This window comes from Salmo salar, chromosome 01 (genome assembly GCF_965601325.2).
Source record: "Salmo salar chromosome 01, fSalSal1, whole genome shotgun sequence".
Lineage (NCBI taxonomy): Eukaryota > Metazoa > Chordata > Actinopteri > Salmoniformes > Salmonidae > Salmo > Salmo salar.
In genome coordinates this window covers 2,265,050-2,283,370 of record NC_138291.1, presented here as the reverse complement: position 1 = coordinate 2,283,370, position 18,321 = coordinate 2,265,050, and the positions used below count along the sequence as shown (strand labels likewise).

Genomic DNA, 18,321 nt, shown 5'->3' with positions numbered 1-18,321 from the left:
TCCAGTATCTCAGAAATATCCGACAAGGAAAATAATTCCAGTCAGCAGCAGTCCTGTGGGCGATGAGAGGTCGAAAGAGAATGGCAAGAATTGTTCAAGCTAACATGTGGGCTACAAACAGGCAAGTAATGGCATCTCGGAACGCACAACTCGTGCAAAATGGACTATTGCAGCAGTTGACCACCCCGGGTTCCACTCCTATCAGCTAAAAACAAGAAGAAGTGGCTCCAGGGATCCAGGACACGATCACCAACACTGGACAATTGAGGAGTGGATAAGCCTTGCCTGGTCCAACGAATCCCGGCTCTTGTTGCATCATGCTGATGCATCATGCTGATGAAGGGTTTGGCGTAAAGAGCATCAGTCCATGGCCCCAACCCCCATGGTGGTGGCGGTGGTGTAATGGTTTGGGGAATGTTTTTTTTTCCTGGCAAATTTTAGGTCTCTTTTATATCAATTGAACAATTTTTCCATGTCCCGAAGAATTCAGGCCATTCTGGAGACAGAGGGGTCCGACCTGGTACTAGATGGGTGTACATCTAGCTGGTTTTTCAATGCATCGGCAGGTCAGAACGGCAGCGTCGGGTAAGCTCAAGGAGGAAGTGTGTGTTTGTTATTTAACAACAGCTGGTGAACGATCTCTAATATTAAGGAAGTCTTGAGGTACTGCTCTCCTGAGTTAAAATAACTCATGATAAGCTGTTGACCATACTATTTACCAAGAGAGTTTTCATCTATATTCTTTTGTAGTTGTCTATTTACCACCACAAACTGATGCTGGCACTAAGACCACAGTCAACCAGCTGTATACGGTCATAAGCAAACAAGAAAATACTAATCCAGAGGCGGCGCTCCTAGTGGCCGGGGATTTTAATGCAGGGAAACTTAAATCAGTTTTATCTCATTTCTACCAGCATGTCACATGTGCAATTAGAGGCAAAAACTCCACACACAAACGCATACAAAGCTCTCCCTCGCCCTCCATTTGGCAAATCTGACCATAACTCTATTCTCCTGATTCCTGCTTACATGCAAAAACTCAAACAGGAAGTACCAGTAACGGGCTCAATATGAAACTGGTCCGATGAAGCAGAAGCTAGGCTACAGGACTGTTTCACTAGCGCATACTGGAATATATTCCAGGATTCATCCGATGGTATTGAGGAGTTACACCACCTCAGTCATCGGCTTCATCAATAAGTGCATCGACGACGTCGTCCCTACAGTGACCATACGTACATATCCCAACCAGAAGCCATGGATTACAGACAGCATCCACACTGAGCTAAAGGCAAGAGCTACCGCCTTCAAGGAGCTGGACACAAATTCGGACGCTTATAAGAAATCACGCAAACAGTCAAAGTGTCAATACACGACTAAGATCAAATCGTACTACACCAGCTCTGATGCTCGTTGGATGTGGCAGGGCTTGCAAACAATAGATTACAAAGGGAAACCCAGCCGTGAGCTGCCCAGTAATGTGAGCCTACCAGAAAAGCTAAATGCCTTCTATGCTCGCTCAAGCAATGCTGAACGATGCATGAGAGCACCAGCTGTTCCGGACGACTGTGATCACGCTCTCTGTAGCCGACGTGAGTAAGACTTTAAACAGGTCAACATTCACAAGGCTGCGGGGCCAGACGGATTACCAGGACGCGTACTCAGAGCATGCGCTGACCAACTGGCAAGTGTCTTCACTGACATTTTCAACCTCTTCCTGACCCAATCTGTAATACCTACATGTTTCAACCAGACCACCATAGTCCCTGTACACAAGAACGCCAAGGTAATCTGTCTAATTGACTCTCGTCCCATAGCACTCACATCTGTAGCCATGAAATGCTTTTGAAAGGCTGGTCATTGCATCATCCCAGACACCCTGGAACCTATGTGAGAATACTGTTCATTGACTAGAGCTCAGCGTTCAACACCATATTGTCCTCCAAGCTCATCACTAAGCTAAGGACCCTGGGACTAAACACCTCCCTCTGCAACTGGATCCTGGACTTCCTGACGGGCACGTCTCCCAACAACATCATTAAGTTTTCCATTGACATGACAGTGGTGACGATGAGACAGCCTATAGGGAGGAGGTTGGCGACCTGGCAGTGTGGTGCCAGGACAACAACCTGTCCCTCGACGTCAGCAAGACAATGGAGCTGATCGTGGACAACAGGAAACAGAGGTTCCGTCTACATCGGGGCTGTTTTGGAGCAGGTCGAGAGCTTCATGTTCCTCGGTGTCCACATTACTAAGGATCTATCGTGGTCCATACACCAACAATGTCGTGAAGAGGGGAAAACAAAGCCTATTCCCCCTCCAGGAGGTTGAAAAGATTTGGCATGGGCCCTCAGATCCACAAAAGGTTCTACAGCTGCACCATTGAGAGCATATTGACTCTTTGCATCACCGCTTGGTACGGAAAACTGCTTAGCATCCTACCGCAAGGCGCTACAGAGTGTAGTGTTTACGGCCCAGTACATCACTGGGGCTGAGCTCACTGCCATCCAAGACCTGCTTTCAAGGCAGTGTCAGAGGAAAACCCAAAAAATGTTCAAAGACGCCAGCCAGCCAAGTCATACTGTTCTCTCTGCAACTGCACAGCAAGCGGTAACAGTTTTGTCACACAACATAATGCCACAGATGTCTCAAGTTTTGAGGGAGCGTGCAATTGGCATGCTGACTGCAGGAATGTTCACCAGAGCTGTTGCCAGAGAATTTAATGTTCATATCTACTATAAGCCGCCTCCAATGTCATTTTTTGAGAATTTGTCCAGTACGTCCATCTGGCCTCACAACCGTAACCACACCAGTCCAGGACCTCCACATCTGGCTTCTTCACCTGTGGTATAATCTGAGACCAGCCACCCGGACAGCTGATGAAACTGAGAAGTATTTCTGTCTGTAATAATGCCCTTTTGTGGGGGGAAAACTAAATTCAGATTTGCTGAGCTAGCTGCCCAGTGGGTGGGCCTGGCTCCCAAGTGGGTGGGCCTATGCCCTCCCAGGCCCACCCATGGTTGCGCCCCTACCCAGTCATGTGAAATCCATAGATTAGGGCCTCTGTCACGCTTGTCGTTGGAAATGGAGGACCAAAACGCAGCAGGTATGTGTATGCTCATTTTGCTCTTTTAATAAATACAAAATGAACACCAAAATAACAAAGAACGAACAATCGACAAAAAACCAGTCTGGTAAGGCACAAGGCTAAACACAGAATAATCACCCACCAATAACAAACACACCCTCATATATGGGACTCTCAATCAAAGGCAGATAGACAACACCTGCCTTCAACTGAGAGTCCCAACCCCAATTAACCAAACATAGAAACACACACACTAGACTAACCATAGAATACAAACACATTAGACCATCAACCAAAAACCCCGGAAATACTAAATCAAACACCCTTTACACAAACACACCACCCCGAACCACATAAAACAAATACCCTCTGCCACGTCCTGACCAAACTACAAAAACAACCTTATACTGGCCAGGACGTGACAGCCTCATTCATTTATTTAAATTTAAATTGTTGTATGTTTTGCGTTTTTTATATTTTTGTTCCATATAGTTAGTTCTGGTAGCTATTAGTTAAATAGTTAAACAATCTGCATTTTCTGCACAAACTTTTTACCTCAGCACATACACCGCTGATACTGTTTATCTGTGACTTTATTCCTAGTTATACAGTATTTACCTCAGTCACCTCGTACCCCTGCACATTGACTGTACTGGTACTCTGTGTATATAGCCATGTTATTACCTCGTACCCCTGCCATGTTATCATTGACTCAGTACTGGTACCCAGTGTATAGAGCCATGTTATCATTGACTCAGTACTGGTACCCAGTGTATATAGCCATGTTATCATTGACTCAGTACTGGTGCCCAGTGTATAGAGCCATGTTATTACCTCGTACCCCTGCCATGTTATCATTGACTCAGTACTGGTACCCAGTGTATAGAGCCATGTTATCATTGACTCAGTACTGGTACCCAGTGTATAGAGCCATGTTATCATTGACTCAGTACTGGTACCCAGTGTATATAGCCATGTTATCATTGACTCAGTACTGGTACCCAGTGTATAGAGCCATGTTATCATTGACTCAGTACTGGTACCCAGTGTATAGAGCCATGTTATCATTGACTCAGTACTGGTACCCAGTGTATAGAGCCATGTTATCATTGACTCAGTACTGGTACCCAGTGTATAGAGCCATGTTATCATTGACTCAGTACTGGTACCCAGTGTATATAGCCATGTTATCATTGACTCAGTACTGGTACCCAGTGTATAGAGCCATGTTATCATTGACTCAGTACTGGTACCCAGTGTATAGAGCCATGTTATCATTGACTCAGTACTGGTACCCAGTGTATAGAGCCATGTTATCATTGACTCAGTACTGGTACCCAGTGTATAGAGCCATGTTATCATTGACTCAGTACTGGTATCCAGTGTATAGAGCCATGTTATCATTGACTCAGTACTGGTACCCAGTGTATAGAGCCATGTTATCATTCACTCAGTACTGGTACCCAGTGTATAGAGCCATGTTGTCATTGACTCAGTACTGGTATCCAGTGTATAGAGCCATGTTATCATTGACTCAGTACTGGTACCCAGTGTATATAGCCATGTTATCATTGACTCAGTACTGGTACCCAGTGTATAGAGCCATGTTATCATTGACTCAGTACTGGTACCCAGTGTATATAGCCATGTTATCATTGACTCAGTACTGGTACCCAGTGTATAGAGCCATGTTATCATCGACTCAGTACTGGTACCCAGTGTATATAGCCATGTTATCATTGACTCAGTACTGGTACCCAGTGTATAGAGCCATGTTATCATTGACTCAGTACTGGTACCCAGTGTATAGAGCCATGTTATCATTGACTCAGTACTGGTACCCAGTGTATAGAGCCATGTTATCATTGACTCAGTACTGGTACCCAGTGTATAGAGCCATGTTATCATTGACTCAGTACTGGTACCCAGTGTATAGAGCCATGTTATCATTGACTCAGTACTGGTACCCAGTGTATAGAGCCATGTTATCATTGACTCAGTACTGGTACCCAGTGTATAGAGCCATGTTATCATTGACTCAGTACTGGTACCCAGTGTATAGAGCCATGTTATCATTGACTCAGTACTGGTACCCAGTGTATATAGCCATGTTATCATTGACTCAGTACTGGTACCCAGTGTATAGAGCCATGTTATCATTGACTCAGTACTGGTACCCAGTGTATAGAGCCATGTTATCATTGACTCAGTACTGGTACCCAGTGTATAGAGCCATGTTATCATTGACTCAGTACTGGTACCCAGTGTATAGAGCCATGTTATCATTGACTCAGTACTGGTATCCAGTGTATAGAGCCATGTTATCATTGACTCAGTACTGGTACCCAGTGTATAGAGCCATGTTATCATTCACTCAGTACTGGTACCCAGTGTATAGAGCCATGTTGTCATTGACTCAGTACTGGTACCCAGTGCATAGAGCCATGTTATCATTGACTCAGTACTGGTACCCAGTGTATATAGCCATGTTATCATTGACTCAGTACTGGTACCCAGTGTATAGAGCCATGTTATCATTGACTCAGTACTGGTACCCAGTGTATATAGCCATGTTATCATTGACTCAGTACTGGTGCCCAGTGTATAGAGCCATGTTATCATCGACTCAGTACTGGTACCCAGTGTATATAGCCATGTTATCATTGACTCAGTACTGGTACCCAGTGTATAGAGCCATGTTATCATTGACTCAGTACTGGTACCCAGTGTATAGAGCCATGTTATCATTGACTCAGTACTGGTACCCAGTGTATAGAGCCATGTTATCATTGACTCAGTACTGGTACCCAGTGTATAGAGCCATGTTATCATTGACTCAGTACTGGTACCCAGTGTATAGAGCCATGTTATCATTGACTCAGTACTGGTACCCAGTGCATAGAGCCATGTTATCATTGACTCAGTACTGGTACCCAGTGTATAGAGCCATGTTATCATTGACTCAGTACTGGTACCCAGTGTATAGAGCCATGTTATCATTGACTCAGTACTGGTACCCAGTGTATAGAGCCATGTTATCATTGACTCAGTACTGGTACCCAGTGTATAGAGCCATGTTATTGTTACTCATTGTGTATTTGTTATTACATGTTTTACTTTTCTATTAATTCTCTATTTTCTTTCTCTCTACTTTGTTGGGAAGGGCCTGGGAGTAAGCATTTCACTGCTAGTCCACACCTAGCGTCTGATTTAAGTGGTTCAGATCTGCCTGCCAGTTACTATAACACTAGCTAACAGCAGCTGGGCTGGTTTCAACAGCAGCGTGTCTACACAATGAATCTGAGAATTTCCCATGAGTCATTCAGTACCTGACACAGTTCAAGGCTACGGCCTGTTTTAGAGCTACGGCCTGTTTTAGAGCTACGGCCTGTTTTAGAGCTACGGCCCGTTTTAGAGCTACTGCCTGTTTTAAAGCTACGGCCCGTTTTAGAGCTACTGCCTGTTTTAGAGCTACGGCCTGTTTTAGAGCTACTGCCTGTTTTAAAGCTACGGCCCGTTTTAGAGCTACTGCCTGTTTTAGAGCTACGGCCCGTTTTAGAGCTACTGCCTGTTTTAGAGCTACGGCCTGTTTTAGAGCTACGGCCTGTTTTAAAGCTACGGCCTGTTTTAGAGCTACTGCCTGTTTTAGTTTAGAGCTACTGCCTGTTTTAGAGCTACGGCCCGTTTTAGAGCTACTGCCTGTTTTAGAGCTACGGCCTGTTTTAGTTTAGAGCTACTGCCTGTTTTAGTTTAGAGCTACGGCCCGTTTTAGAGCTACGACCCGTTTTAGAGCGACGACCCGTTTTAGAGCTACGGCCCGTTTTAGAGCTACTGCATGTAGCTGTTTTTAAAACTATATTTTATTAGCAGCAGCCTAATATATGAATGGTTAAGTCGTCTCCTGTTTGTAGCTGCTACCTTTTTCGGGATGTTTTCAGCAGCACAGCGGCATGTCTGTGAATGGCCTGCCAGTAACGGTGACCGTGTTGTGCTGTTCTGACATGGCCATTGTATCAAGGCCAGCCACTCATTGTTAAAGTGTTTTCCTGGTGGTTGTTTTGCCAGGGTTTAGAAGAGGATGTGTCCCAAATGGCACCCTATTCTCTACGTAGTTGCCCTTTATTACTACTTTTGTTTTTACCAGAACCCTATGTAGGGAATAGGGTGCCATTTGGGATGCACAATATGTCTGGGAGAGGAAAACAGGTCTGATAACAATAACAAGGTGCCAGAATGTATCATGGGAAATCTGAACACACACACACACACACACACACACACACACACACACACACACACACACACACACACACACACACACTGGAGCGGGGTCGCGGGGTCGCGGGGTGTGTGTTCAGTCCCTCCCTGGACGTGAGGCCAGATTAACCTCATTACGATGAACAATAGTTTCATTCAGTCTCTCCTCGGTCTTACCTGACACCTTTATGTCTCCAGCTCGAGGAAACAGACCATTAATGCACTCTATTGGAGTTTAATGGGGTATTTGTTTGCATAGTTATGTTTTGAGACTAGATCTGTTGAAATTCAATGGGGGTAATCTCAGTTGTCGTCTCTTAACTATTGATGTGTAAAATAACGAAATGCTAGACAATCCGTTTAAAGCACTCCTCCTACATACAGAACCAGTCAAAAGTTTGGACACACCTACTCAGTCAAAGGTTTTTATTTTAATTTCTACATTGTAGAATAATAGTGAAGACATACAAACTATGAAATAACACATATGGAATCATGTAGTAACCAAAAAAGTGTTGGAACAAATCAAAATATATTTGAGATTCTTCAAAGTTGCCACCCTTTCACTTGATGACAACTTTGCAAACTCTAGGCATTCTCTCAACCAGCTTCATGAGGTATTATCAGGTATTAACAGGTGTGCCTTTAATGAGGACCGCCACAGGAAAGGAAGACCCAGAGTTACCTCTGCTGCAGAGCCTCAGAAATTGCAACCCAAATGAATGCTTCAGAGTTAAAGTAACAGACACATCTCAACATCAACTGTTCAGAGAAGACTGCGTGAATCAGGCCTTCATGGTCGAATTGCTGCAAAGAAACCACTGCTAAAGGACACCAATAATAAGAGACTTGCTTGGGCCAAGAAACACGAGCAATGGACAATAGACCGGTGGAAATATGTCCTTTTTGTCTGAGAACAAATTTGAGATTTTTGGTTCCAATTGCCGTGTCTTTGTGAGATGCAGAGTAGGTGAACGGATGATCTCTGCATGTGTGGTTCCCACAGTGAAGCATGGAGGAGGAGGTGGGATGGTGTGGGGGTGCTTTGCATCCCATCTGGTTTGCGCTTAGTGGGACTATCATTTTTGTTTTTCAACAGGATAATGACCCAACACACATCCAGGCTGTGAAAGGGCTATTTGACCAAGAAGGAGAGTGATGGAGTGCTGCATCAGATGACCTTTCATCCACAATCACCCAACCTCAACCCAATAGAGATGGTTTGGGATGACCGCAGAGTGAAGGAAAAGCAGCCAACAAGTGCTCAGAATATGTGGGAACTCCTTCAAGACTGCTGGAAAAGCATTCCAGGTGAAGCTGGTTGAGAGAATGCTAAGAGTGTGCAAAGCTGTCATCAAGGCAAAGGGTGGCTACTTTAAAGAATCTAAAATATGAAATATATTTGGATTTGTTTAATACTTTTTTGGTTACTACATAGTTCCATATGTGTTATTTCATAGTTTTGATGTCTTCGATATTATTCTAGTAATAAATCAAGAAAAACCCTTGAATGAGTAGGTGTTTCCAAACTTTTGACTGGTATTGTATGTTTATAAATGTCTCTTGCCATCTCTACCTATTGAAGTTAAACTATAACTAGAACAAATCCTTGTTCATTAAGCCCTCTACATATGATCCAGTATGAAGTGATCTTATTCCCGTCCCTCTTTCTCTATTCCAGGTGGTACAAGCTGAACTCCAAGACTGGGAAGAAAGAGAAGGAGCGAGGGGACATCCAGGTGACGGTGCAGTTCACCAAGAACAACCTGACAGCCAGCATGTACGACCTCTCCCTGGGTAAGGACAAGCCCCGGTCCACCTTCGGCAAGATCAAGGACCGCATCAAGGGCAAGAAGAGGAGCAGCAAGGACTCTGATGAAGACTCTGCTTCCACTATTGTGGGCGGCTACGGACCCGTTTCCCGCATGAGGAACCGGTTGCCGAGCGATGGCGGCGGGGAGGAAGACTATGAGGACGATGAAGGAGGGGAGGGGCGGAGGAGTAAGATGAGGAACTTCTTCCTGCGAGGGAAACTGAGGAAGTCGTCCGATACGAGGTCGAGCACGTCGCTAGGGTCGGAGAGTAGTGAGTCGTCGTCGAGGGGAGGGAGTCTCAGTCCCACCGCTGGGATCTCTGTAGTGGTGTCTGACCTGTCTAACTCGCCTAGCAACAGCAGCAACTTCACAGCAGACAGCCCTGGTGAGAGGAAATCATCATATATATATATACCTAGTTATTCCTTCTAGTGGAATATAACAAGAGTACATGGCCATTAAGGCCATATTGTTCTTCAAGATGTTCAAGTGTTTATAGATGACCAGCAGGGTCAGATAATAATCACAGTGGTTGTCGAGGGTGAAACAGGTCAGCACCTCTGGAGTAAATGTCAGTTGGCTTATCATAGCTGAGCATTCGTGGGCGGCAGGGTAGCCTAGTGGTTAGAGCATTGGACTAGTAACCGAAAGGTTTGCAAGTTCGAATCCCCGAGCTGACAAGGTACAAATCTGTCGTTCTGCCCCTGAACAAGGCGGTTAACCCACTGTTCCTAGGCCGTCATTGAAAATAAGAATTTGTTCTTAACTGACTTGCCTAGTAAAGGTAAAAAAAAAAAAAAAAAAAATTCTAGAGAGAGTCACTCTGTCAAAAACAGCAGGTCCGGGACAAGGTAGCACGTCCGGTAATCAGGTCAGGGTTCCATAGCCGCAGGCAGCAGTTGAAACTGGAGCACCAGCACGACCAGGTGGATTGGGCATAGTCAGGAGTCATCAGGCCAGGTAGTGCTGAGGCATGGTCCTCAGGTCCTCCGGGAGGGAGAGAGTTGTGAGAGACCGCTGTAGAGCTCATCACTCCGTCTAACTGGTAGTGGGCCAGAGGCAATTTCTCAATGCCAACACATCTTTCTAGCTAATTTACACGCTGAAGCTATGTTGCGCTCGGTGACCTCTGACTGTTTTATCCTAACATCGTTGGTGCCAACGTGGATAACAATATCTCTATACTCTCTACACTCGCCAGTTTTAGCTTTAGCCAGCACCGTCTTCAGATTAGCCTTAACGTCGGTAGCCCTGCCCCCTGGTAAACAGTGTATGATCGCTGGATGATTCGTTTTAAGTCTAATACTGCGGGTAATGGAGTCGCCAATTTGTCAGATGGTGGGAGGCTTCGGCGTCTCAGACCCCGTAACGGGAGGAGTAGAGACCAGAGAAGGCTCAGCCTCTGATTCGTTGCTTAATGGGGAGAACCGGTTGAAGTTTGTCGCTCCTCCCCACCAGCCTCCACTGAGAGAGAGATGGATAGATAGATATATCTAAGTGTACAAAACATTATGAACACCTTCCTAATATTGAGTTGCTCCCCTTTTTGCCCTCAGAACAGCTTTAATTCTTCGGGGTATGGACTCTACAAGGTGTCAAGCGTTCCACAGGGATGCTGGCCCATGTTGACTCCAATGCTTCCCACAGTTGTATCAAGTTGTCTGGATGTCCTTTTGGTGCTGGACCATTCCCAATACACACGGGAAACAGTTGAGCGTGAAAAACCCAGCAGAGTTGCGGCCTTCCCCAAACTGTTGCCACAAAGTTGGAAGCACATAATCGTCTAGAATGTCATTGTATGCTGTGGCGTTAAGATTTCCCTTCACTGGAACTAAGGGGCCTGAACCATGAAAAACAGCTCCAGACCATTATTCCTCCTCCACCAAACTTTACAGTTGGCACTATGCATTCGGGCAGGTAGCGTTCTCCTGGCATCTGGCATCCCAGATTCGTCTGTCGGAGTGCCAGATGGTGATGCTCCGGAGTCAGTTTACAGTCTACACATGATTTATTATTTCGGTCCAGCCCCCGTGACCATCCGATCAAATGGACTGAATCTAGTTGATCCCTGTTGTTTACCCACCATCAACCAACCTAAACCACCCACTACCACCATCCACCACCCCACTACCACCATCCACCACCCCACTACCACCACCCCACTACCACCACCCCACTACCACCATCCACCACCCCACTACCACCATCCACCACCACCCCACTACCACCACCCCACTACCACCCCACTACCACCATTTACCACCCCACTACCACCATTTACCACCCCACTACCACCATCCACCACCCCACTACCACCATCCACCACCCAACTACCACCACCCCACTACCACCATCCACCACCCCACTACCACCATCCACCACCCCACTACCACCACCCCACTACCACCATCCACCACCCCACTACCACCATCCACCACCCCACTACCACCCCACTACCACCATCTACCATTTTTTATTATTTATTTTTTTTAAACATTTTTAGTCATTTAGCAGACGCTCTTATCCAGAGCGACTTACAGTAGTGAATGCATACATTTCATTTCATGCATTTTTTTGTACTGGCCCCCCGTGGGAATCGAACCCACAACCCTGGCGTTGCACACACCATGCTGGCGTTCCAAACACCATGCTCTACCAACTGAGCCACACCCTGAGCCACACCCCACACCCCACTACCACCATTTACCACCCCACTACCACCATCTACCACCCCACTACCACCATTTACCACCCCACTACCACCACCATCTACCACCCCACTACCACCATCTACCACCATCTACCACCCCACTACCACCATTTACCACCCCACTACCACCACCATCTACCACCCCACTACCACCATCTACCACCATCTACCACCCCACTACCACCATTTACCACCCCACTACCACCATCTACCACCCCACTACCACCATTTACCACCCCACTACACCACCCAACTACCACCATTTACCACCCCACTACCACCATCTACCACCCCACTACCACCATTTACCACCATCTACCACCCCACTAGCACCATCTACCACCCCACTACCACCATCTACCACCCCACTACCACCATCTACCACCCCACTACCACCATTTACCACCCCACTACCACCATCTACCACCATTTACCACCCCACTACCACATCTACCACCCCACTACCACCCCACTACCACCATTTACCACCCCACCCCACTACCACCATCTACCACCCCACTACCACCGTCTACCACCCCACTACCACCATTTACCACCCCACTACACCACCCCACTACCACCATCTACCACCCCACTACCACCATCTACCACCATTTACCACCCCACTACCACCATCTACCACCCTACTACCACCATTTACCACCCCACCCCACTACACCACCCACTACCACCATTTACCACCCCACTACCACCATCCACCACCCCTCTACCACCCCACTACACCACCCCACTACCACTCCACTACCACATACCACCCCACTACCACCATTTACCACCCCACTACACCACCCCACTACACCACCCCACTCCCACCATCTACCACCCCTCTACCACCATCCACCACCCCACTCCCACCATCTACCACCCCACTACCACCATCTAGCACCATTTACCACCCCACTACCACCATCTACCACCCCACTACCACCATTTACCACCCCACCCCACTACACCACCCCGCTACCACCATCTACCACCCCGCTACCACCATTTACCACACCACTACCACCATTTACCACCCCACTACCACCGTCTACCACCATCACCACCCCACTACCACCATTTACCACCCCACTACCACCATCTACCACCCCACTACCACCATCTACCACCCCACTACCACCATCTACCACCCCACTACCACCATCTACCACCGCACTACCACCACCCCACTACCACCATCTACCACCCCACTACCACCATTTACTACCCCACTACCACCATTTACCACCCCACACCACCATCTACCACCCCACTACCACCATCTACCACCCCACTACCACCATTTACCACCCCACCCCACTACACCACCCCGCTACCACCATCTACCACCCCGCTACCACCATTTACCACACCACTACCACCATTTACCACCCCACTACCACCGTCTACCACCCTCACCACCCCACTACCACCATCACCACCCCACTACCACCATTTACCACCCCACTACCACCATTTACCACCCCACTACCACCATCTACCACCCCACTACCACCATCTACCACCCCACTACCACCATTTACCACCCCACTACCACCATCCACCACCCCACTACCACCCCACTAGCACCATCTACCACCCCACTACCACCATCTACCACCCCACTACCACCATCTACCACCCCACTACCACCATTTACCACCCCACTACCACCATCTACCACCATTTACCACCCCACTACCACATCTACCACCCCACTACCACCCCACTACCACCATTTACCACCCCACCCCACTACCACCATCTACCACCCCACTACCACCGTCTACCACCCCACTACCACCATTTACCACCCCACTACCACCCCACTACCACCATCTACCACCCCACTACCACCATTTACCACCCCACTACCATTATTTACCACCCCACACCACCATCTACCACCCCACTACCACCATCTACCACCCCTCTACCACCATCCACCACCCCACTACCACCATCTACCACCCCTCTACCACCATCCACCACCCCACCACCCTCTATCAGAGTAATAGTAGTGTAACATTTCAGTGAATCAGCGATTCGTAACGTTAATAGATTTTCTGAGTGATGCATGCTTCATTTTGATCGGGACCGATGTGAATCGTCACATCCCTACTTTAAACGTTTCATTACATACATTGTCGCTCTCTGCTTGACTTTTCCTGTCATGAAAAGACATACTGTTCAAGCACTAGCATCTCTCTCTCTTTCCCCCTCCACAGATCATACGGCAGAGTCGTCTCCCAAGCTGGCCTCCTATACATGCGAGTTCACTGACGAGTCTGGAGAGATCAACATCCCTGTGCCTCAGCCTGTCTGCATCAATGGAAGCCATGTGTACAACACCATCCTGGACCCTTGCCCGGGGAACCCCGTAGTACCCTTAGATCCTCTAGCCCTGGTGAAGAAGAACCTTCCTCTTTCCCAATCCCTCCAGAACCTCAGCCAGCGGAGAGAGGAGCTCCCTGTCCTCCTCCCTAAAGGTCCCGCTGCGGACGGCCGGCGCTGGTCTTTTGACAAGGCAGGGGAGGAGGAGAAGGTGGTCATCGCAGCGGCCCTGGAGCAGGCTGGCCAGGGGATGGGCGAGGGGGCCAGGGAGGAGTCAGACAGAGACAGCCAGGGGAGGAAACGGAGCAGGGACTGTCTGGATGAGTCTGAACAGGCCTCGAACTCTGACTCTGGCCCAGGCGAGAAACACAAAGGATGGTTTGGATCAAAGGACAACCATAACAAACCCAGGTGAGAAAGAATGACCACTACTGGGTGTTAACAGGTTAGAACACAGAGTGACGTAAACAGCTCAGAAAGATGGGGGGGAACCTCCACTGACAATATTATAGATGACAACTGGTTTGTCCCAAAGATGTCCACACACAACCCAGGATAAGTTTGTATCATGTTACTAGAAAACCAAAGAAAAGGATTTAAAGGATATGATATGTAAGGGATGGTTAGCCTTATTAGACTGTTGACAACTGGTTGAAGTGCCAAAGGTTTCTACTCGGGGCAGGTTGGAGTCCTTGAGTCATGTTGTTGAAGTGCCAAAGGTTTCTACTCGGGGCAGGTTGGAGTCATTGAGTCATGTTGTTGAAGTGCCAAAGGTTTCTACTCGGGGCGGTTGGAGTCCTTGAGTCATGTTGTTGAAGTGCCAAAGGTTTCTACTCGGGGCAGGTTGGAGTCCTTGAGTCATGTTGTTGAAGTGCCAAAGGTTTCTACTCGGGGCAGGTTGGAGTCCTTGAGTCATGTTGTTGAAGTGCCAAAGGTTTCTACTCGGGGCAGGTTGGAGTCCTTGAGTCATGTTGTTGAAGTGCCAAAGGTTTCTACTCGGGGCAGGTTGGAGTCATTGAGTCATGTTGTTGAAGTGCCAAAGGTTTCTACTCGGGGCAGGTTGGAGTCCTTGAGTCATGTTGTTGAAGTGCCAAAGGTTTCTACTCGGGGCGGTTGGAGTCCTTGAGTCATGTTGTTGAAGTGCCAAAGGTTTCTACTCGGGGCAGGTTGGAGTCCTTGAGTCATGTTGTTGAAGTGCCAAAGGTTTCTACTCGGGGCAGGTTGGAGTCCTTGAGTCATGTTGTTGAAGTGCCAAAGGTTTCTACTCGGGGCAGGTTGGAGTCCTTGAGTCATGTTGTTGAAGTGCCAAAGGTTTCTACTCGGGGCAGGTTGGAGTCCTTGAGTCATGTTGTTGAAGTGCCAAAGGTTTCTACTCGGGGCAGGTTGGAGTCATTGAGTCATGTTGTTGAAGTGCCAAAGGTTTCTACTCGGGGCAGGTTGGAGTCATTGAGTCATGTTGTTGAAGTGCCAAAGGTTTCTACTCGGGGCAGGTTGGAGTTAGTGACCATGTTTCCATCCACAGTTTTAATGCTAGTATTCATACCATATAAAAATACATCATATCCGGCAACAGGAAGTTTTTGGTACAATTTTATAAATGCAGACAGATCAAAATGAATTATGCGAGAAATGGCAGTGGAAATGCCTTTATGCACAAATATTGAAGTCAACTTGGGAGTTACGTAAAGTTTCAGCATAATGCACAGCCATGTCACAAGGATCTGTACACAATTCCTGGAAGTTGAAAATGTCCCAGTTCTTCCATGGCCTGCATACTCACCAGACATGTCACCCATTGAGCATGTTTGGGATGCTCTGGATCGACGTGTACGACAGCGTGTTTCCAGTTCCTGCCAATATCCAGTAACTTCACACAGCCATTGAAGAGGAGTGGGACCAACATTCCACAGGCCACAATCAACAGCCTGATCAACTCAATGTGAAGGAGATGTGTCGCGCTGCATGAGACAAATGGTGGTCACACCAGATACTGACTGGTTTTCTGATCCACACCCCTACCTTTTTTTATATGTGATGAACAGATGCATATCTGTAATCAGTCATTTGAAATCCATAGATTAGAGCCTAATGAATTTATTTCAATTGACTGATTTCCTTCTATGAACTGTAACTCAGTAAAATATTTGAAATTGTTGCATATTGCGCTGATGTTTTTGTGTGAAAATCTGCTGCTGATGGAGCTCATGAGCTGGGCCTCTCTGAGCTGGGCCTCTCTGAGCTGGGCCTCTCTGAGCTGGGCCTCTCTGAGCTGGGCCTCTCTGAGCTGGGCCTCTCTGAGCTGGATCCATCTAAACTGGTATGTGTCTATTGTGTATGTAGACACCTGGGCCTTGAGGGAGACTGGACCTCTACCTGGGCCATGAGGGAGACATTACTGAGTACCACTCTCCATATTTTCAAGCATAGTGGTGGCTGCATCATGTTATGGGTATGCTTGTAAATCATTAATGACTTGGGAGTTTTTCAGGATAAAAAATAAACAGAATGGAGCTAAGTACAGGCAAAATCCTAGAGGAGAACCTGGTTCAGTCTGCTCTCCACCAGCCACTGGGGGATGAATTCACCTTTCAGCAGGACAATAACCTAAAACACCAGACCAAATCTACACTTGATATGCTTACCAAGAAGACAGTGGCCTAGTTACAGTTCTGACATAAATCTACTTGATAATCTATGGCAACACATGAACATAGCAATGATCAACGACCAATGTGACAGAATGTGAAGAATTTTGAAAAGAATAATGGTCAAATGTTGCACAATCCAGGTGTTTAAAGCTCTTAGAGAATTACCCAGAAACACCCACAGCTGTAATCGCTGCCAAAGGTGCTTCTACAACCGGTTGATCGTGATAGACTGGTCGATCTCCCAAGGCATTCCTAGTCAGTCACCAAACATTTCTGTTAAAACAACAACAACGATAAAGCCTCGCGTTATCACGAAGGTAGAACTCCGCCTACCCGGCAGGCCCAGAGAGCCAATCAGAGGTCAGATCACCGTGTCAACAGTTTCCTCGCACCAATAGAAAGAAGCCTCGAACACACAGCCAATCAGAGGTCAGATCACCGTGTCAACAGTTTCCTCACACCAATAGAAAGAAGCCTCGAACACACAGCCAATCAGAGGTCAGATCACCGTGTCAACAGTTTCCTCACACCAATAGAAAGAAGCCTCGAACACACAGCCAATCAGAGGTCAGATCACCGTGTCAACAGTTTCCTCACACCAATAGAAAGAAGCCTCGAACACACAGCCAATCAGAGGTCAGATCACCGTGTCAACAGTTTCCTCACACCAATAGAAAGAAGCCTCGAACACACAGCCAATCAGAGGTCAGATCACCGTGTCAACAGTTTCCTCACACCAATAGAAAGAAGCCTCGAACACACAGCCAATCAGAGGTCAGATCACCGTGTCAACAGTTTCATCACACCAATAGACTGTAAAAATAAGCCTTGGAACGCACAGCAAAGTTGTTATTGTCGGAATTTCTAAACTTTTAAAACCACGACTAGAGAGACTCAATGAATACAGCAAAGAGCTGCTGTTTTTATGAGTAAGTTCATGTTTAAGTTGTTTTTCAGCACTGTCAACACTTTGTTCAACACTTTATTTATAAGAATGTATGTTTTCCCCTGAATGAGCATCGAAAAGTTTTTCGATAATCTAGCGTTATTAAACTCAGCAAAAAAAGGAACGTCCCTTTTTCAGAAGAAATCTTTTTTTTCAAAGATAATTCGTAAAAATCAACAACAAAAATATCCATTACAATGAAGATCTGTGAAGTGATTTTGATTTTTACGAATGATCTTTGAAAGACAGGGTCCTGAAAAAGGGACGTTCCTTTTTTTGCTGAGTTTAATAACGCTAGATTATCTAAACACTTTTCTGGGTAAGACACTGTTTCCCATGCTTGTTCAATGAAACATAAACAATTAATGAACATGCACCTGTGGAACGGTCGTTAAGACACTAACAGCTTACAGACGGTAGGCAATTAAGGTCACAGTTCTGAAAACTTAGGACACTAAAGAGGCCTTTCTACCGACTCTGAAAAACACCAAAAGAAAGATGCCCAGGGTCCCTGCACATCT

General features: G+C 46.8%; 1 protein-coding gene across 3 annotated transcripts in view; it reads left to right on the top strand.

The window, feature by feature from the left end:
• LOC106565696 (uncharacterized) overlaps positions 1-18,321 on the top strand; it is a 67,810-nt gene that overhangs the window by 27,026 nt on the left and 22,463 nt on the right. For 2 of the 3 annotated variants that reach the window (XR_014379195.1, XM_045704322.2), the window contains exons 2-3: positions 9,027-9,544; positions 14,101-14,617. Coding sequence is in view for 2 of the 3 variants with exons in the window: in XM_045704322.2 (XP_045560278.2) it covers positions 9,027-9,544; positions 14,101-14,617 (1,035 nt within the window). In the remaining variant the exon portion in view is untranslated. The remainder of the gene's footprint in view (positions 1-9,026; positions 9,545-14,100; positions 14,618-18,321) is intronic. The other variant, XM_045704379.2, reaches the window with a different exon arrangement.